At 35.4% G+C, this 22854-nt stretch overlaps 1 protein-coding gene across 14 annotated transcripts in view; it reads left to right on the forward strand.

Moving 5' to 3' along the window:
• Window positions 1-22854, forward strand: part of HYCC1 (hyccin PI4KA lipid kinase complex subunit 1) — an 85890-nt gene that overhangs the window by 49923 nt on the left and 13113 nt on the right. For all 14 annotated transcript variants that reach the window (XR_015162820.1, XM_086397393.1, XM_086397387.1 and 11 more), the window contains 3 exons: window positions 11252-11368; window positions 14356-14443; window positions 14929-15088. Coding sequence is in view for 13 of the 14 variants with exons in the window: in XM_086397393.1 (XP_086253519.1) it covers window positions 11252-11368; window positions 14356-14443; window positions 14929-15088 (365 nt within the window). In the remaining variant the exon portion in view is untranslated. The remainder of the gene's footprint in view (window positions 1-11251; window positions 11369-14355; window positions 14444-14928; window positions 15089-22854) is intronic.

The following is a 22854-nucleotide window of genomic DNA, read 5'->3' on the forward strand; positions in this document are numbered from 1 at the left end:
ATCAACGTTATTTAATGAAAAGAGAATATTTTTACACCCAAAAAGGGTAGAGTGGAAGGCAAGGACAAAAATTCATAAGTTAAAAGTGGGATGTTTCGCACTTTTCATTCCTAATTTCAGTATGGTCCAGTGAAAATGTTACACTCTAAAATGAGTGTAAGAACCAGCACTTCAGAAACATTGGCTTAAGAGGTAACTCGGAACTTTCACTTGTGGAACTTAAACACACTATTCTAAAGCAGTGTCTTAGGTGGTAGGACCCAGGGAGATGTGTGTGTGTGCACGTGTGTGTGCATACAGATGTTCTACTACAGCCTCCTAAATAAGATCCACTGTTGATGTTTTACTGAAATTACTGATGACAAAGTTAGGAAAAAAATGTGTTGCTGCTGCTGCTGCTGCTAAGTCACTTCAGTCGTGTCCGACTCTGTTCGATCCCATAGACGGCAGCCCACCAGGCTCCCCCGTCCCTGGGATTCTCCAGGCAAGAACACTGGAGTGGGTTGCCATTTCCTTCTCCAATGCATGAAAGTGAAAAGTGAAAGTGAAGTCACTCAGTCGTATCCGACTCTTAGCGACCCCATGGACTGCAGCCTACCAGGCTCCTCCCTCCATGGGATTTTCCAGGCAAGAGTACTGAAGTAGGGTGCCATCACCTTCTCCTGTCACAGGTCCTGTGTAACTCCAACGGGCTGTTTTCTAATATAATTACTTTTATCTTCTGGGTAGAAAATAGCTAGTATATCAAGTTTACCTAACCAGGAAATTAGATAACCTTTTTTAAGAATACAAATGGGGCTGATTTTGAAAACAAAGAGAAACACAGATTACTTTAAAACTGTCTACAGGATATTGGCCAAAGAATATTTTAGTAGAAACGTATTAGATTAACTCTGTGCCACAAGAAAACTCATATGTATATTCACCAGCTATAAGAAAATGAAGGAGGAAAGAGATTTATGTAATTCAAAAGACTTAAAAATATTTAAAAATGCTAACTCTTACGGCACAGAACATTCATAATAGGATCTCTATCAGACTTATCATTTCCATCTTTTTTAGTTTGCTTTTGTTTTTATTTTAGATTCTCTATTATTGCATGATTTCAAATCTATTTCTCTTAATCCCTCATTTCCTTAATCATTTATCAAATATTCTAATTAAGGTGTACATTTTTAAAAAATGTATAGATAAAAGTTAGAAAGCACTAGTGGGCTTCCCTGGTGGCTCAGACAGTAAAGAGTCCACCTGCAAGGAAACCCATTCCAGTGTTCTTGCTTGGAGAATCCCCGTGCATAGAGGAGCCTGGCAGGCTACAGTCCATGGCGTTGCCGAGTCAGACACAACTGAGTGACTAAGCACACAGTATCTAATCAAGCAAAGCCTAGTTTATAGCTAGGGAAGGGAAATTGGTTATAGAACTGAGGTGATAAGTTTTAAGTGATTATGATAGTTAAAGTATAAGAGCTTCCTATTGATCTTAGTCCTAATGCAGGTTTTCAAGTGATCACACTGTGCTATGGCTAATCAAGTCATCTTGGCCCTGTAGCAGTTGTTTCAGATTGCTGCTTAGTTTGGATGTTGTTGATGATTATGCAAAATGATTGACTAGGCTATCTAAGAGGACAGATTCATAATACAGCCATAAAAATTTCTTGGAATATATGTAGGTTCCGTGACAGATGTGTTCTGTTCTATTTTTAACCTTCTGATTATAATGAGTTGTGTAATTAAAACAATCCTGGATACTTCCCACCCTCCACTTATCTATTCTACTGGGCAAAAATCTGTTCAGTTAACTCTAAGCTTTGCTTCTTGATTCAGATTGATGGCCAGTTTAATGCTTGTGTTTTCCTCATATGTAGTGTGCACAGACCACTGGAAGGGGAGATCTGAAAGGAGGCTAGATTGAGCTAGATTGAATGAGTTTTAGTCAACAGGTTTTTATCTTGTACTACCAACTCGATGGACAAGAGTTTGGGTGATCTCTGGGAGTTGTTGATGGACAGGGAGGCTTGGCGTGCTCCAGTTCATGGGGTCGCAAAGAGTTGGACACGGCTGAGTGACTGAACTGAACTGAGTACTAAATATTACATTGTTGTTGTTTAGTTGCTAAGTCACGTCTGGCTCTTTTGCGACCCTATGAGCTATAGCCCGCCAGGTTCCTCTGTCCATCAATTTCCCAGGCAAGAATACTAGAGTGAGTTGCCATGTCCTTCTCCAGGGGATCTTCCTGACCCAGGGATCTAACCTACATCTCCTGCATTGCAGGAGAGTTCTTTACCACTGAGCCACCAAGGAAGCCCAAATAGTACATATGACCCTCCTAAAAGCAACATAGCCACCAATTCTACAGATAAGTTTTATTAGTATATGCCTAAGTCTTGTAAATTTGTGAAAATATTTTTCTTTTCTTTGAGCATCTCTTTTAATACAAGTGTGTTTAATAAATGGCTTATCTTGACTTTTGATGTTGAATATAAATATTAAACATGAAAAACTATACTAAGCTATAAGTTAAATTCTCCCCAAAATCAGCAACTGTCCTGATTTTGTTCACTTGGTGAGTTACCTCACTGAGTAACTTGAATATGTACTGCTAGGGATTCTTGATCTGTGTGTTTTTTCCTATATGAACAGTCCTCATTTCTAAGTCAGCCTTCTGATCACCTAATAGATTTGTTCTTGTTTTATGTCTATTAAGGACACCATTGTGCAAAGAAACCATCCTGTGGATTAATTTTTGTGACTAATAAAAAGAGAGAGGGGGAGGACAGGCTCCTAGCACAGTGTATACCACTTTGTCATCATTCAGTTAAGGACAGCTATTATGTATTGTGCCCCAGTGATGAACACACATTTTCATTGTAGATGCACAGACACGCTTTCTTTTTTTCCACCTGTTTGAAGTTAATATTCGTTCTAGAGCATACCTTATACTAGGTCATTCCTTGTTGAAGGAACCTACAGTTGACTTTTCACTGCTTATTATTTAATTTGTAAACCTTTCTGCCTTTATAAATCTTCTTCATCCTTCCTTTACAACCGATTTGAAATAATTTTTCCTCCAACAACTTTAGTACTAGTTTTGTATATGGTATTCTCTTTAGGAAAATGAGAGAAGATGCAGCCTTTGCTGCTGCTGCTAAGTCGCTTCAGTTGTGTCCGACTTTGTGCGACCCCATAGATGGCAGCCCACCAGGCTCCCCGACTCCTGGGATTCTCCAGGCAAGAACACTGGAGTGGGTTGCCATTTCCTTCTCCAGTGCATGAAAGTGAAAAGTGAAAGTGAATTCGCTCAGTTGTGTCCGACTCTTAGCGACCCCATGGACTGCAGCCCACCAGGCTCCTCCATCCATGGGATTTTCCAGGCAAGAGTACTGGAGTAGGGTGCCATGCAGCCTTTACTAGGCTGCTAATTTCAAAGAGCATGAGAAAAGAAAAATGCTTATTGCTATATAGGTAATTCTTCCATTTTCTCTTTTCTCCCTTAGTCTTGCACTTTTCTACTCTCCTGGCCTTCTCTTCACCTCCACTCTCACTATTTAAAAAGCAGAGCAGAAAAGGAAGAAGTTTCGAAATTGGTTAGTTTTATGTCATAGTCTATGTTTTATCCAAGTAGATATGGAATAGAACTGGACAGAATTGTAAATATTTCTCAAGCTAAAAAAATAGAAAAATTATTGCTTCCCTTTTTTTCTAACTAGTTTCTACTTATTGGTCTGATGATCTAATGATGGTAGTTAATCTATTTTTTTTTTCCTACTTTAAGTTCTAAATAAATAGTCTCTCCAGTCAGTCCCACTGGAATTCGACTTTCTAATCATTTTGTGGTTTGTAATTCAGTATGTTGACAACAATCTCACAAGTTTTCTTTCAGTCTAAGAATGAGATACTAAGTGTCTCTCAACAGAGAATGAGAATCATGGCAGTAATTTCCCTCACTGACAAATTGATCCTTAGATCTTCTCCCCAAAATATGTTGACAAAATATGCCTTCCAAAAGGAATTTAATTTTATCACGGTTTATGAATTTGGGAGGTATCTATATGTGACCATGTTGTTGTTGTTTAGTCGTTCAGTTGTGTTCAACTCTTTTGCAACCCCGTGGACTGTAGCCCACCAGGCTCCTCTGTCCATGGGATTTTCCAGACAAGAATACTGGAGGTGGCTGCCATTTCCTTCTCCAGGGAATCTTCCTGATCTAGGGATCAAACTTGCATCTCCTGCATTGGCAGGTCGATTCTTTACCATTGAACCACCAGGGAAGCCCATATGTGACCGTAGAATAAGTTTAATACCGCAGTAGGGGTTAGGTCACTCAACTGTTCTTTTGTAAGGTTGAGTTCTTATGTTTTGGATTTGTAAAGGGAAATCACATAACTTCAGGATAACCCTCTAATGCATAATGCATAGAAGAGTCAAGCATTCATGTGACATGTAGCTTTATTGTTGGTTTTTGCTTTGTTATATATCTTATGTAAATTCAGTAAAAATAAAGTAAAATCTATGCAGAAAGAATATCTTTGAAGAGCAATCAGAGTACTGAAGAGTAAATCAGAATTCTTAGGTATTTAAAAAAAAAGAATGGAGAAGAGAAGGTAAACAGATGCCATTATCAGTTAATGCTGCAGCTGTTAGGACTAGATTATTTTGGATGTCGCTAAATGTCATCTCCTTGGAGTTGTCTTCCATTATCATCTTTTCTATATAGTAGCATTTTCCTATCCGCCCCAGTTTATTTCCTTTTAGTGCTTATAACACTGTTATTACCTTGTTTGTTCATTTGGCATAGCCTGTCAACTGCTGGGATATCATGACATCAGGAACTTTGATTTTTTTCACTGCTATCTGCTCAGAGTTCAAGAGAAAGGCCTGGCATACAGTAAAACTTAGTAGCTATTTGTTCAGTAAATGAATGAAAGATGATCTCTTCCACTTGAGATTTGTGATCCGATAAGTACAGTTACAATTAAAGGAAATAATTCAGTTTTAATTTGTTTTAAATCTTTCATTGATAAATGAAAAATTCTGTGAAGTTTTAGTAGCTATTAAAAACTATCAGCTAAAAAACAAACCAAAAACCCTAATGTCTATGATCTCAATGTTTGTATTCCCATCCACCCTCAGATTCTTATGTTGGAAGCTTAATGTCCAATGTTATGGTACTAGGAGGTTGGGCCTTTGAGGGGTTCCTCGGTCATTCATGAGGATCCCTCATGAATGGTGTTAATATTTTTAGCCAAGAGATACCACAGATCTCCCCCCACCTTCTGTCATGTGAGGATATGGCAAGAACTCTGCAGCCTTGAAGAGGGCCCTTACCCAACCATGCTGGCACCCTGATTGTGACTTTAGCCTCCAGAACTATGAAAAATAAATTTCTATTGTTCATAAGCCACTCAGTCTGTTGTATTTTGTTACAGCAGCCCAAATGGACTAAGACACTTAACTGTCTGCATTTCTGAATAAAGAAGTAAATAAACCCTCTAATACATGACTGCTTATCTCCTTGGGTAGCTAGTAGAGAAAATGAGAAGGCCTAGATTCCTATATCTTGCCTGAATTGAGAGATCTGGATCTCTAGTTCTTACCTGAAGTAAATTTAACAGTTGGTTGACCATCCTAGAGCCAAGGCAAGGTTGTTTTAAAAAAAAAAAAAAACAACTGTGTAATAATAACAGTAAATGATTTTGACCATATTTTCTTTTCTAAACCATATACTTTTCCCCGTTTTCTAAACCTATGCATCTGATTCAGTAAACATCATTAAAATGTTCCATAAATACCTTATGAAAGTTAGAATTCTTTCTCTTGTAACTGACTGATATCTGCATAAAACTGCATTATATCATCGGGAAAGTTTTTGGCTCCTAGTACTTAGAGAAGATTTCTGAAAATCCCTTGGACAGCAGGGAGATCAAACCAGTCAATCTTAAGGGAAATCAACCCTGAATATTTGTTGAAAGGATTGATGCTGAAGCTGAAGAAGCTTCAGTATTTTGGTCATCTGATGAGAACAGCTGACATATTGGAAAAGACCCTGATGCTGGGAAACATTGAGGGCAGAAGGAGAAGAGGGCATCAGAGGATTAGATGGCTGGATGGCATCACCAATGCAATGGATATGAACTTGGGCAAACTTCGGGAGATGGTGAGGGACAGGGAGGCCTGGCATGCTGCTGTCCATGAGATCGCAATGAGTCAGACCCGACTGGGGGACTGAATGACAACAACTTGGGAAAAGCAGAGATAGAACTGACCTCAGGGTCAACTAGATTCAGAGGCTCAAATGATGTTAGGTTATCATCTGTTGGCATTGTACATTTTTTTTTTTTTTTCTGACGATAGGCTTCTTTTGTGTGGTAAGAGCAGTGACTACAGGCAACTAAAAACTGACATTGTCTACCTTTAGTGAACTCAGAAAAAAGAACGTCTCTCCCAGGTTCACTGTGAAAAACAGTCCAGCCCAAGCTTCTGATCTTGCTGTCTGAGGCTTGAGTAAACCCTTCTAGGGCCAAGTTGTATAGCAGTATTGTTGGAAGAATATGTATCAGTTTAAATATTGGTTTGACTGTTTTAACAGAAATAACAGTAACTTAAAGTAGCTATTCACTTTCTTTCACATAAAATCCCAAGCTAATAGATGGTCTGAGGACAGATTGGCTCTGTTTCTAAAGTGTTCATGCTCCTTCTTTCTTGGGATTCTACATTCTCTTCAGTGTCCCTCTTGTCTGTATGGTGATGGCTCACTGCTATTACATCTGCCTTCTATCCTGAAAGTAGGGAGAGAGTGGAAGGCAAGCAGCTGCTTTTTAAGGGTACAACCCAGAAGTCGCACCACTTCAGTTAACAAACCACTGTCTAGAACTAGTCACATGATCAGACTTATGCTAGGAAGGCTAGAGAATATGGGCTCCATCAGGTAACCGTTGTTCTAGCTAAAACTGGCTGGGGAGTGCGGAGGGGTGTGTGCCTTTATATATGTTGTTAGAAGGAAGAAGGGAACGATCTTAGAGTAGCGATCTCTTGTCACAGGCAGTGTTATTGGCAGCCTCACCATAATCACATGGCTATACTTGATTTTATAGGGGAGGACTAGTTCCTAAAGGTAAGAGGGAAAAGGGATTATTAATGGAAGATACTGGAGGTGGAGGAGAGAACATGACAGACAAAAGTGACACCTGTATCATATACCTAAAAATAAACATATCTGAAACTTAGCATCTTCCCAAACAGTATGTGATATTTGTCCAAATTGATTTAATGGCTGCCAGCCAGTCAGCTATCCAAACTAAATGTAGGGCTAATTAATTACACATTTCTCTTATTCTTTCCTTCTCAATCCCTGTTGATACTTAATTGATGTGAGTCCAGTCCCACCGATTCTCCTTCTCCCCACAATTACTTCTTTAGTTCAGGCTCCCTTCCTCCCACTCATGGGGTATTTTGACACTCTCCTCTCTAGTCTCCCAAGATAGCCTGGGTGATATCAAAAGACCAGTCTGATCACGTCAAACCCTTGCTTAAAACAACAAAACAAAAATCTTAGTTGCTTCCCATTGCCTTCATGATAAAGCGCAGCAAATTATAAAATGCTCTGACTCCTAACCAGCTAGCTTCTCTTACTTTTTAGTGTCCTAGCATTCTATTCCTACTAAAATTCTACCAGTCTCCTCAGTATCACAGTGTTTCATCTTTCTCTGGTTTTGCCCTTTACTGTATTTTCACCTAGGGCTTCCCTGGTGGCTCAGTGGTAAAGAATCTGCCTCCAATGCCAGAGACATGGGTCCAGTCCCTGGGTTGGCAAGATCCCCTGGAGAAGGAAATGGCAACCCACTTCAGTATTCTTTCCTGGGAAATCCAAATACCTCTTTTTCTTCAAGGGGCTTCCCTGGTGGCTCAGATGATGAAGAATCCGCCTGCATTGGGAGACTTGGGTTCAGTCCCTGAGTTGGGAAGATCCCCTGGAGGAGGGCATGGCAACCAGTCCAGTATTCTTGCCTGGAGAATCCCCATGGACAGAGGAGCCTGGCAGGCTGCAATCCCTGGGGTTGCAAAGAGTTGGAAGTGACTGAGCAACTAAGTACACATGTAGTTCAAAGAAATCTCTTTTTGGAAAGCTTTCTCTGACCCTCTACTTCTTCCACTAGCATTTACTTCTCTCTCCTTTTTCTACCTCTGTCACTTAGTCATTGCAAATATTTGTTTACTACAGTCTTTTTCATTCGATTATGAATCCCTGTGGGAACTATATCTTTTATCTATATCCCTAGTGTCTGACACAATATAAATCCTTAATAAGTATTTATTGAATGAATAAATGAATTGAGAAATCTTATCTTTCACATAGTGGTTCTCAGTTATTTACTACCATCCCTATCGTAAAGTAGTAAAGTGTAAGAAGAAATTGTTCTAAGTTTGCTTCTTTAGGTAATAAGAGTAGGAGGAGTCTCTTTTCTAATTTGCCTATCAGTTCAGTTCAGTCGTTCAGTCATGTCCGACTCTTTGCGACCCCATGAATCGCAGCACACCAGGCCTCCCTGTCCATCACCAACTCCTGGAGTTCACTCAGACTCACGTCCATAGAGTCAGTGATACCATCCAGCCATCTCATCCTCTGTCATCCCCTTCTCCTCCTGCCCCCAATCCCTCCCAGCATCAGAGTCTTTTCCAATGAGTCAACTCTTTGCATGAGGTGGCCAAAGTACTGGAATTTCAGCTTCAGCATCATTCCCTCCAAAGAAATCCCAGGGCTGATCTCCTTCAGAATGGACTGGTTGGATCTCCTTGCAGTCCAAGGGACTCTGAAGAGTCTTCTCCAACACCACAGATCAAAAGCATCAATTCTTCGGCGCTCAGCCTTCTTCACAGTCCAGCTCTCACATCCATACATGACCACTGGAAAAACCATAGCCTTGATTAGACGGATCTTGGTTGGCAAAGTAATGTCTCTGCTTTTGAATATGCTATCTAGGTTGGTCATAACTTTCCTTCCAAGGAGTAAGTGTCTTTTAATTTCATGGCTGCAGTCACCATCTGCAGTGATTTGGGAGCCCAAAAAAAGAAAGTCTGACACTGTTTCCACTGTTTCCCCATCTATTTGCCATGAAGTGATGGGACCAGATGCCATGATGTTCGTTTTCTGAATGTTGAGCTTTAAGCCAGCTTTTTCACTCTCCACTTTCACTTTCATCAAGAGGCTTTAAAAAAAAAAAAGGCTTTTTAGTTCCTCTTCACTTTCTGCCATAAGGGTGGTGTCATCTGCATATCTGTTTTTATAATATAAAACAAAATTTGAGTTGTTTTATTTCATGTAGAGTTGATTTTTCTGAGCTTATCTCAGGCTGCTATAACAAAATACTGAAGATTGAGTGGCTTAAACAATAGTTCTGGAGGCTGGGAAATCCAAGGTGAAGATGCCAGATTTGGTTCCAGGCAAAGGCCCTGTTCCTACCTTACAGGTGACCAACCACCTTCACATGGCTGAGCATTCTCTGGCCTCTCTCACTCTTTTTATAAGGTCACTAATCCAGTAATGGTCCCCACCCTCATGACCTAGTTACTCTCAGGGTGTCCCATGTTCAAAACCATCATACTGGGGAATTAGGGCTTCAACATACAAATTTTGAGGGAAAGGAAACATTCCATTTTTAAGTATCCCTGCTCCCTCCTACACTTGGTTCTAAAGAATTTTAAGATCCTGTCAATATCAAATGAATTTATATTTATTCTTTAAAGTTGCTTTGAATAAATGATATCGTCAAGGGGGCATTTTTTGAAGTTGTCTGTAGTATACTTGGACATGTTTAAGTGAAGGCTTAGATTTATTGAGTAGACGGAATATTAAGTTCCAAGTAGTAATTGAGGTGGGGGGTAAATTACAGGCTGTTTTCTAGTACTGTATTAAGTGAAGGTTGTGCTGGTGGTTGACGAGGTGATGGGGTGGTGTTGAGAGGTGGGCAAAAATGAGTAAAGGGAGTGAAAATGTACACACTTCTAGTTTTGAAATAAGTAAGTCCGGGGATGTAATATACATCATAGTGACTACAGTTAATACTGTACTGCATGTTTAAAAGTTGCAAAGAGAATAAATCTTAAAAGTTCTTACCACAGGAAAAAATTTGTAACTGTGTGTGATGGATGTTAACTAGACTTATTATGTGATCAGTATGCCATATATACAAATATCCAAACATTTTATGGTATATCTTTGAAATAATATGGCTATATCTCAAGAAAGAATAATAAAGTAAATATTAAATCAGATAATAAAGCAAAAAAAAAAAGTGAGGGCTGTGTTGTATCAGTCACACCATATTATGAGAAAACAACTGGTTTCCAATTTTATTAGAGATAGAAGCTTAGTGTTTATTTAAAAGCAGTGCATGTGGATTATAGAATTAGAAAATACATAAAAATATAGAGAAGAAAATAGAAAACTCTGTGTCCTTGTATATGATTATTTTACAGTGATACATGCCTTTCACCTACTTGTTTGTTACAAAATGGGATAGGATACATGTGTTTATAATTTTTTCCCTGTCATTTAAATTGACTTTCAAAACATGTTTATTCTCTGTCCCCAGGGTTAGACTTTGAGGTGGCTGCGTATTTACTAAACTAAATACTCTTTAAGTATTCTTTACTAAAGACTAATGCTTATTGTAGATTCTTTCAAAAATGTTAGTAAAATCTATTGGTCTGTAAGATTCTACCTTTGGTGTCATGTTTAGACATGTGAAAACTAGTATTTTATGTTTTATTTATGGTATTTTAACAAATTTCAGTCCATCTGAAATTTATTAAGATGTACTGTATGAAGTTTGAGTATAATTTTAGAATAATTTTTTGGAGCCTGCAGTTTGTGTCAAGAACTTTGTCAGGAATAGAGAGGATCTTATCACTGATCTATTCATGCTAAATAGCACTGAGTTTCATGTTTTTTATGATAACCAAAAATCATTAATAATATGATCAATAATAATGATTGAACAGAATTAGTGAACTAACTCTGAGAATCTAGTTCACTTATATTTTAAGATACCCCTAGCTTTCTACACTTTTTTCTAGTCTTACTTCCTCAGGAAAATGTTCTAGACAAATGTTCTGTTTTGAAAGATTCCTTGTTTCATTGCTATTTGGTTTGTAATGAGAGCATACCTTGTACATTGTTAACTTACAGATGTTAAAAAATATATTATCTATATTTTTACTAATTTTGCAAATATATTTATTTTGGTCTTTCTAGAATCTGTGTTTGTGGATATCCTCGGCAACATGTAAGAAAATACAAAGGTATAAGTAGCAGGGTACCTGTTTCTTCAGGATTCATGGTGCAAATGTTAACAGGAATTTATTTTGCCTTGTAAGTTTATTTCATATACAAAGTTAACCTTTAATCTCTTTGGAAAACTATAGTCTTATTTTATTGTTACTGTATTATAATCTCAATAATCAGCATATTTTTGTGAAAATATGAATCAATATCCTAATAAGTTTTATTATTTAAAATAAATCTTTTAATATTCTAAAGAATTTGTAACCAACTAAACACTTTGTTGTCTTTAATTAAAGGACAGAATGAAAATTATTGATACCTAAATACACTCACAATTTCTTTCGTCATTACTTTTTTTTTTGCTGTAATTTCCAAATAGCATTTTTCCCTAATGAATATCTTTTTTCCATTTCCAGAAATTTTAATTATTTTCCCTAATGAATATCTTTTTTCCATTTCCAGAAAATTTTAATTATTGACATCTTAAAGTCTTTTTTATCACAAAGTTTATTATGAATATGCTGCTAATTTTTAAAATCAACGATATCTTGTTTGTTGCTTTAGGTGTTAATACTTTTCCTTGAACCTGATCTTTTACTTTATAATTCTCTTACTATATATGTTATATTCACTTGATACCCTAATTTTCCCCAGTAGATTATAAACTTCTTCCTTTTTTTTTTTTCCGTTTGGCCACACGACACAGCTTGTGGAACCTTAGTGCCCTGACCAGGAATCTAACCCACGTCCCCTGTGTTGGGGAAGCATGGAGTCTTAACCACTGGACTGTCAGGGAAGTCCTGGTTATGAGCTTCGTAACTGAAGGAAGAATTTATGATCTTTGGACCAAATCTGATCTGCTCCCTTTAAAGAAAAAAGTTTTATTGAAATGCAGTGACATTCGTTTATGTATTGTCTGTGGCTGCTTTTGTGTTACAGTGACAGAGCTGACCCCACGAACCTAAAACATTTATTATCTGGCCCTTTAGGAAAAATTTTGTTGACTTGTGTTAGACCGGTAATATTGTTCCAAAGCTCTTGGATGTTCTGATCTATTTTACTTTTTCTCTTTTTGGCTGTGTTTCTGATTGAGTAATTTCTGTTGATATGTCTTCATGTTCCTTGATTCTTTCCTTGACTGTGTTAAATCTACTAATAAGCCCACTGAGCGCATTCTTTATTTCTAGCCTTTTCATTTGGCTTTTTCTTATAGTTCCTCTCTCTGCTAAACTATCCATCTATTCATGCGTGTTGCCCCTCTTTTCCACTAGAGACTTTAATATATTAATCTTAGTTATTTCATTTCCCCCAGTAACTGTAGCATTTGAATTCGGTTCTGTTGTTCTTTGTCTCTTGACAGTGGGTTGTTTTGCTTTTGGCTTTTTGTGTGCTTTGTACTATTTGACCATCATTTTGTTCACGAGTAGAACAGTAGAGACTGAGGTAAATATTATTTATGCCTAGAAATGGATATGCCTCTTTTCTAGTATATTAGTAGAGTTATTATAGACAGGAATGAGCTGGGACTGGATTTCATTGTTGCTTAGCAGCAGCAGCAGCAGCATGGTTACCTATATCGTACCATCTACTTCAGATTCCTTTTATGTTACCTGGTACTTACAGCTGGAGAGTTTCTCCTTAATATTCTTGCTCTATCCTTTCAGCTTTTCCGGTATGTCTGTACCTCAGAGAGGGTCTCTCTCCATGTTCTTGCCTCTCCTTTAGCAGCAGAGTGCTGTTGCGTGTTTCTAAATATGTACTAGCCTGTTCGGTGGGGAGGAGGAAGTGGTATTTTCTGGTGTTTTGGTCTAGTCTCATTTCTAAGCAGGCCTTAAGTCCTTGCTTATCAGGGTAGGAGATCCTCAGTGGTCCTGACTCTCCCCTGCAGGTAGAGTTTTTTTCTTTTTCTCCCCTTCACAGCCAGAGTTGGTCTTTGCCTCTGCCCTTGGGGTGAAATGGTTTGCTGGTCTTCCCTAAAGGCTTTAAACTTTTGTTCTACTGAAAGGGTCTGGCTGGCCCTTAGTGCCTTTTCGACTGTGGTGGCCATTCTTTTCCTTCAGGCCTACACTGCCAAGAGCAGCGTTCTCTGGTTCCCTGCTTTGTGCTTAGCTTTTCTTATGAGTGCCTAAATGTGATTTTTGGAGAAGAGCTAATGAGTGGGTATGAATCCTCTTGTATCTACTTCCAGAGTTTCTGTATTCTTGTCTGGCCCACACCTGGCTTTTAGGAATTTGTTGAAAAGTTTAGCTGGATTTCTCTTACCCACCTGCATTTGTGGCCTGACTCTCCTCAGGGGCACTTGACTGCTGTTGAGTGTTGGGCTACTTGGTTGCCCTGTGACCATAGCTCCTTGTTGCATTCATGAGAAGTTATGATTTTTTAGATTACTTGGCTGTATCTTGTGTTTAGGGTGAGAGCAATGCTCCTTCCATTTTTTAGGCCTCACTTGTACTCTTGATGTAATTCACACTCTTATTTTGTTATCATATGAGGAAGCCATTATTTCCCTGTCCATTCCATCATTGAGCCAATTTTTAGAAATGGTTTCACCATATCTGAAAATTAATCCGCACACACTTTTCCCCCTAGTATCTCTGTGATACATGTAGCATATATCATATACACTTTTAACTGACTATGTGAATGCAAAGAAGTAACTACTTAGGATTCTGCAAGCCACAGTAGTTGTAGATTTTCATTAAAAACTGTGGGAGTTACAGAGTAATTTGACCATAAAGTGTTCTGAACATTATTCCAAGGTATATAATTTATTATGCTCTGACTTGCTTTGAAAGCATGAAATGCTTTGAAATGCCTAGCTTTTTGGGTACATGTTCTATAAATAGACATGTTCTTTAGAGAAGAAATGTACATCTATAAAATTTTCTGTTAATAGACTTTCAGATATAATTGAAAGGAATTCAAAGATTAAACAAATATTTTTAATGAGGGTAGAATGCTAAGAAGTGTACTAATATGATCAATTATTTTCCTCATTAAAGATAAAGTTTCTCATTATATCTTAATTCATATAGAATTAATTTAAAATAATTATACTTTACTTAATTTTATAGTTACAATGGAGAATGGGATCTAGCTCAAAAAGCATTGGATGATATTATATACAGAGCCCAGCTAGAATTATATCCAGAGCCATTGCTGGTAGGTGCCTCACTTACTTATGTAAATTTCATAATTTAAAATTTCTCAGCTTAAAACTATAAATTAAGAAGCCATTTGTAGTGCATTAATACATTATTAATACTCAATGATTCATGCTTCTGTTGTAATAGAGAACTTTTATACTTGAAAAAGGTATATATAATTTGAAATTTTCATTAAGCTAACTTCTTAGCCTGATAGTTCTTTTCATATATGTAAGAATGCTTTCTTTAACATGCTAGAGCTGCATTTATTAATTAGCATTAGGAAATATAATGTAATATTTTGGAATTTTAAATTTCATCGCATACATTTTTAACTGTGAATTTTGTTCTTACTCCTTAATTTAGAGGATTTATGTATCATGATATATCTTGGAGGAGTTATTCTTTTTAAAAACCTAGTAAAATTTAGCATCTTGTTTTATCTGAGTATAATAATACATCTATTCAATGACAGTCTTAAACTATATTTTTCCTTCTTAGGTTGCCAATGCAATACAAGCTTCGTTGCCTCACGGTGCCATGAGATCTAGTAAGGAGGGTACAAGGTGTATTCAAGTTGAGATCACACCAACTTCCTCTAGAATATCAAGAAATGCAGTAACCAGCATGTCAATAAGAGGTCACAGGTGGAAAAGACATGGTAAGAAATAAAACACTCTTCAGATTAGAGGATTGTTAGTACTATCCTCTTCTTCTCTGTACTTAAGGTGCTGTAACTTCTAAATTTAGTAAATAATATTATGGTGGCATGGAAGAAAGAGCTGTTGACCTTTAACTTTTCATTTACTATCCGTGAATGGCAGTCAATAAGAAAATAGACCCCTTATGTTACATGTATGGATGAAAATTTATTTAAATGTTGACTTGGCTTTAAATTTTATTTCAACACAATAGGATGGTAGGAAATACATGTTTCAATTATTAATATATTTTGGGTTTCTATTCACAACTGCTTGCAAATATTCCTTAATGTTCTTGATTTTTGAACTCTTTAGCAGGTATACTTCTATACTAGAATAGAACAATTATAATATAGGGACTTAAACATTTTCTTCTGAAAGTCTTAGTAAAGAATCCTATGGTATTGATCCAACTCTAGATATTTCTATATTCTGGAAGTTAATTTTCTTGCAAGATTATTTGTTTTAGTATTCGTTCTTGACTGCTTCATTTTATTCTTTAAAAATTCTACTGGAAGTTAATTCTATTTACCATGACCTTCTCAGTGCTTTCCATCACTCTACTTTCTCTCATACCTTATTTTTTATTTGATTTCTTGTTCTTTTTATAACCCTCCTCCTACCTAGAAGTTAACCACAGAATGGGAAACAAAAAGCTGCTTCTTTGCCCCAAGCAAGCATATGTATTGGTGTAAAACAAAATCCACTCTCTGTTTTCTTCTTCCTACAAACTGCAATGAAAATGGTAGCTCCTTTAGTATATTTGATAGTTCCAGTTGTCTCTATGATATCTATAGAGAAAATGCAAAAGTGCCATGATTCACTATGAAATAGAAAGTTGATAGCAGTCACCATTGTTCTACGCAGGGAATCTAGAAGGCTGTATGTCCAAAAAAAAAAAAAAAGATGATGGAATTCTCCAACTTAACCAATGATCATTTTCAATCTTTTCTTTTTTTAAAGTAGTGTGATAAATTCCTGAAGGTCCTTTAGGAAGGCACAAAAAAGTGGAAATATGTTTGCCATTATCAAGGCAAATTCTGCTGTTGTTTAAAATATAGGGTCTAAACATACATCAGTTTCTTCAGTGAAATTTATGCTACAGTTTGACTAGATTACAAATAGAAAGTCATTTAATTAGATATCACCATGTTACCCTAGAGGTCAGTTTTTTGTTTGGGCACTAATAGGTGAAAATAGGCACAGAGGCGATGAACCAGATCATATGGATCCATTGTGGCCATAATTGCTCAAAAACTACCACTACAGGAAATACAAGGATGAATTTTAATTCCTTTTCCACTGTTGCTTCTTTCTATTTAGGTGGACATATTGGGAACTAGGGGGGAAAAATATAGGTCTTGTAGTTAAAAATGTGAAATATTGAAGTTTTAATGCTTAATTGTATTTGTATATATGTACATGTGAAAGAGAAGATTTGCATATGTATCCATAAATGCATTTAACGAAATAAGATGTATACCCAGCAATAAAATAGAAACCATTTTTTCAGAAATATTGTATAGCAGTAAATTACCAAAACAAGAAAAGACTACTTGAATATATTGTATGCACTAGATTCTTACATATCTTCCAGATTTTATTTTGGCTACCACTTGAAGGGTTGGCACAGTGTCTTAAGGCTCCAGCCTCATAGGCTCCAGCCTTTCTTACTACATTTATTCAACCTTCACAACTCTAGCACTTGGGCAACTCCTATTTATGATAACAAAAAAGTCAAGGATGAGGATTTAGAAGAGAATGCACTATGAAAAGCAAGTCAGATGCATGTAGCAGAAACAATATAGCTTAGTCTTGTTGACCATTCATCTTCAGTGTGAATTCTGTTTATCCAGTGGACTCTAAAATATTCCTAGGCCAAGGTCCTTGTTTATCTCCACAGGTAGATTACATTCTCCCTTTTTAGAGCAGTCTTGGCTTTCCTTCCTAGAGCAGTATTTTTCATTGTTTTGCTGAGTTGAAAGCCTTTCCGTTTTCTATCACCATGGTCCTGATTCCTATCTGAACACCTCATCATTGTTCTGGCTCTAGCTGATACTGGCTTCTTGTTGGGAAGATAGGTATCTTTACTATAGTTATTAAATATGTAGATAATTCTCAATTTGTAAATGGATTTTTAAATTAAATGTGTTTATATAGATTATGTTTATTATATTCACATATGAGTTATATATAAATTATAATGAATTTTATTTATACATTAATTTTTACAGAAACAATGTAAAAGGGCCTGTGGATTCCAGGGTGATCCACAAAAGACTTTCTGTCTCATAATGGTTCTAAAGCATAGCACTGTAGACTGTAAGGTTAGTTTATGACTATGTGAAAACACATTCAGAGTTTGTTTCTAGAACGCTAAATGTGTTTTGTGTTCCACCTATATCTGTATCATTCCCTTCCAACACCAACCCTCCCAGAAGGAAGGATTTCTTCTCAGACCCTGAACTGTATCACATGGTAGGAACATGGAATATGCAACTTTAACTCAGTGATGATGAGGGTTGGGGTAGGAGAAGGGACATGAAACATGAATGTTAAGGAATATTTTTTTTTCTCCTTGCTTCTTCCCTTGTTATTGCCAATGCTGGGAAAGAAGAAAGCAGTTGTTCTTTTTCTTTTTTCTTTTCTTGGATCTCTTCCCTTTTTCTTCTTATTTTAAAAATGAGATATAATTGACATGTAACATAGTTTCAGGTATACAGACAGGCATCAATATATGAATACATTGTGAACTGATCAGTAAAGTAAATCTAGTTAATATGCATTTCCACACATAATTACCTTTTGCCCTATCATAATGAGAACTTGTAGGATCTACTCTCTAAGCAACTTTTAAAATACACCATACAGTATTATTTTTAACGAATAATCACTATGCTGTACATTACATCCCATGACTTATGTTTTTATAACTTGAAGTTTGTATCTGTTGATCATTTTCACCCATTTCACCCACTACCATTTCCCACCTCTGTTCTCTGTATCTAGTTCAGAGTTTTTGTTTGTTTTTTATATTTCACATATTAGGAAGCTCACATGGTATTTGTCTTTCTCTCTCTGACTTATTTCTTAGCATAATTCCCTTAAGGTCTATCCATATTGTTGCAAATGACAGGAGTTCCTTCTTTTGTATGAATAAATAACCTATCACATTTTCATTATTTATTCATTTGTTGATGGATGTTTAGGTTGCTTCCATATTTATGTCTTTCTTTATTGCCTCTCTTCTTTTTTCTCCATTTTCCATCCTAGCTGGGGAGAAAAGGGGCAGGAGTAAATAAGGTTTCCGAAGTGGTCAGTCAGAATTTTCTTTTTTTTTACATCTCCCTATTTCATTAAAAAATATAGGTAATTAAGCCATATAAATGTATTTGTTTGTTTGCATAGCTGAGTCACCAAAAATTGCTCATGCAAACAAATACATTAAATTGGAGCACTTAATCACATATTTTCTTTTTCTTGTTTGTAACAACAAATAAAAAGTATCTTTACAGCTAAAACCAATTCATATTTTAGTATGACATTAAGTTTGAACATTTTTAATCATTTGCATTCAAAAGTTTTTTTCTGTACTCTTTTTGAATATTTCAGTATTCTCTGAAGCTTCCCAAAGTTAAGAATTTATCTATAATTTATATATATATTAATGGAAAGCATTCTTTTGGAAAACAAAAAATTGCTTTAGCTTTAGCATTTCCACACATTTCAGAACATATATCTCTTGCCATGACCTTATTATTGTTAAATAACAACCCAAATTTCTAGAGTTATATTTTGGCAATTTCAATTTTTAAATTATTATTATTATTAATAGATTTTATTTTTTCAAGAGCAGTTTTAGGTTCACAACAAAATTGAGTAGAAAGTACAGGTTCCTATATACCCTCTGACCACTACCCTTTATCAACATTCTTTATCCTCCCAACAATCAACACTCCAAGCAAGAGAGATGTTGCAAGGCCCTGTCACTCTAATTTTGATGAGACAGTGATTAAAGAGAATGATTTTTAAAGAAAAGTTAGTTTCTGCTGATGTATTATTTTGGAGAGACCATGTTTGACCATTGGCATCTTTGCCTGATTTTCCCCACTTTTCATTTAGTTTCTTTGATATTGTACTGATGAGGCATAACTTAATGCTGTGTTTTCAGACTTTTGAAATTCTGTGTATAAATTTTTGAGAAAGTTTTAATGAATTTATAATTCCATGTCAATACATATGTTTGGAAACTAAAATTATAATGTAGAATTGCTGCTTTTGACGTTCAAGGGTCATAGTTTCATAATTAATAGCTTTATTTATATATATTATTCATTCTTTCAAACATACTGTGTTTTACTTAGTGTGTAATTTTTAAACCTATATTTTCAAGCCACTTACAGATTGAGGGCTATTTAGAAGTCATAATTTGAAAGTAAAATGCAATTAGAGAATGATAATAACAGAAAAAAGATTTTTAAAAGCATTAAGTAAGGTAAGAGAAGAATGTGAGTAGATTATGACCATAACAAGAATCAAATGAAAATTCCAGTAATAAAGGTAAAACTGTGAAATAATTAATTTTTTTAATTAATAATAAAAATGCAATTTTATTTTCTTAAATGCTTATTACTTTTAAAAAACAGAGCTAAAAGAAAAGCTGAAGGTATTTCTTTATAATAATGCTTCTTGTCTATAGTTATTCTTAAATGTTGCTTCTGAAGCTGTTTTCATTGTCTACCATTTCAGCTATGAGTCCTATTTCTTAAATCCCTGAATAATTCTCTACAATTTATACTTATTTATTTCCTTGTACTTTTCCATTCCTTCTCCTCTTCCAGAGCAAATTTAATTTCTTTTTTTTTTTTTGTCTGTTTCCCCACCACCACCATTATGACTCACTCTTCCATTTTTTAAAATTATCTATACTTGGAACAATGCAATCAACTTTCCTCCTTTCTTTTAAAATGGTATTGAAATACCCATTCATAGAAGTCCCCTAACTAAGTTATAGTTGCAAATAATGAGTACTTACAATTTTTGCCAGCTTGTTATCAGCTGAAGTCTTATCTAGTGAAATCCTAATTTTTTATTACTTCCTACCATTTTCCACTAGTACATTTGTGATATAAATGAGACAAGTCAGTGAAAAGCATTTTGGTATGTTTTAAAACACTACATAAAGCCTGATTGTTTATTAATTAAAAACTATTTGCTTTATTTTATTAACTGCACAATAGTATTCTTGATAAGCTTTTATTAGCAAGCTTGCTATTCAAATGATCCTGTGATTGATTAACTCTTTCATTGACTTTCCTCAATTTGAGACAAACATGTTGAGTTTGAGTATATCAGACAAAAAATATGTGATACATATATGATACAATATGTGATACATATCTGATATAATAGTAACAATCAGTTTAATGATATTTTTTAAATTTCTATAACCCTGAAGTTTAGTACTCTAACTCATATTATCTGACATTTATATCACCATTACAGAAATATATCACATTACAGGAAGGATTTTTTAGAATGTTGTTTCAATACCTGCTGTCTGCATTCCAAATTCACATGTAAATAGAATATATTGAACTTATATTCTCATTTATGTACAATTAGAGCTGTTTGCAACAAGTAAGTATAACAGTAAAAGTGATATTTATAGTCTAGATTCTTTCAATTTTGTCCTACTTTTGGTCCTGGCACATGTTAAGTGATTTATTTTTATAATATTGAATTTCATTATTTTGACTTAGGAGATCCAAGAGTACAAAGCTTTAGATAGTAGAAAAGAATTGAGGGACTTCCCTGGTGGTCCAGTAGGTAAGACTTCACCTTCCAATGCAGGGGGTGCAGGTTCAAGCCCTGTTCAGGGAGCTAAGATTGCAAATGCCTTGTGGCCAAAAGAAATCCTTCAAAACATAAAACAGAAGCAATATTGAAACAAATTCAATAAAGACTTTAAAAATGGTCCACATCAAAAAAACCTGAAAGAACGATGTCTATTTTTAAGCCTTCTTAGTGATATCAAATCAGTACCCTGAGAATTTTAGAGTATTTAGTTAATTATATGGAATGTTTATTATATGGCTTCCCTGGTGGCTCAGAGGATAAATCGTCTGCCTGCAATGAGGGATACCTGGGTTCTATCTCTGGGTTGGGAAGATCCCCTGGAGAAGGAAATGGCAACCCACTCCAGTATTCTTGCCTGGAGAATCCCATGGACAGAGGAGTCTGGTGGGCTACAGTCCACGGGGTCGCAAAGAGTCAGACACGACTGAGCGACTTCACACACACACATGGAATGTTTATGTGAAAAATGAAGCACAATACAGTTCACATAGATTGGATCTAAAGAAAGTGAAGTTTCATGTTGTTACATTTCCAGCATTAAGTTTCTATTTAAAGGATATTAAGGTATTTAAATGAGTTTAAATTATGCCAGAATTCAAAGATAAACTATGATTATGTTTTTTTAAATGACCAAAAAAATGTGATTCATTTCAATTTGCTCAGAGGTTTAGTACTAACTTATTAGATGAGAAAAGAAATGGAATAATAGAAAAGATGCAGTTCATGTTGGAAAATAGTTTATTTAAAACCATTTATTTTTAAAACCTGGTTATTGATTTTTAAAATGTTAATAAATTTCTATTATATATTAATAAAAATAGAGTAATAACTTTCTAATGAACAAATCTGAATAATTATAAAAGATATACTTTAGTTAAATATCATTAAAAATTATTTAAAACATTTAAGCTGGTCTTTCTAGATAGTGCAGAAGGTAAATGCCATAAATCTTGGAATGAAACATTTATTTTGTGAATCAGATTTTATGATTTTATGTGTAAATCATTTGGGGAAAAACAAAGTTGCTGATAATTATAAAAGCATTTTGAAAAATGCAGAAATGGTAATTTTAAATTCAAAAGTAGCAAACTTTAATGAATTGGCTATTGGAATTCTGCATTTGCAGTTAGATATTTATAATACTTATGTTTTTATTTTAAAAGTTGTTTATACTTATTAAAGAAATTTAGAAAAGAAATCATTTTGAGAAACTCTATTATTTTTAGATTCTAAAATGCTATTTGAGGAGCAAACTTTGCTTTCCTGATGTAGATGGTAAAACATTTGGACCAAAAATAAGCATTTCCTTCTGACCAGACTTAGCATTGCATGAATTTTAACTGACATTTTTGATATTGACCTTCTATTCATGAAAGACAAAATAACATATTGGGCAATATTAGGTGACACAAGGAAAAAGGACATATTAACCAGAGAACTGAAAAACAATTGACATATGTGAAATTAGACTTAAAGAGAAAGATAGTAGTCTTAGAATGCTGGCCAACTTTAGATGAAAACAAAAAAATCTTAATTTATTTCTAGATAAAATAAAGTAAAATAATTTTCTATACAGAGAAGCAGGGTATTTAAAATTATTGGTCTTATGAGACAGAAACGGTTGTTTGTAAACGATTATGTTCTACATTTTTTACTAAGGAGGCCTTATATAATTCTTGTTGTAGTTAAGGAACTTATTTTTTATTTTGTTATTTATTATTGAGCTCTACCTCTTCCCCCCACCTTTTAAGTAGCATTTGGTGCACACTCCAGTACTCTTGCCTGGAAAATCCCATGGACGGAGGAGCCTGGTAGGCTGCAGTCCATGAGGTCGCTAAGAGTCGGACACGACCGAGCGACTTTACTT

Source organism: Bos grunniens, chromosome 4 (assembly GCF_055505025.1).
Source record: "Bos grunniens cultivar Pamir isolate PY7600 chromosome 4, Bosgru_T2T1.0, whole genome shotgun sequence".
Lineage (NCBI taxonomy): Eukaryota > Metazoa > Chordata > Mammalia > Artiodactyla > Bovidae > Bos > Bos grunniens.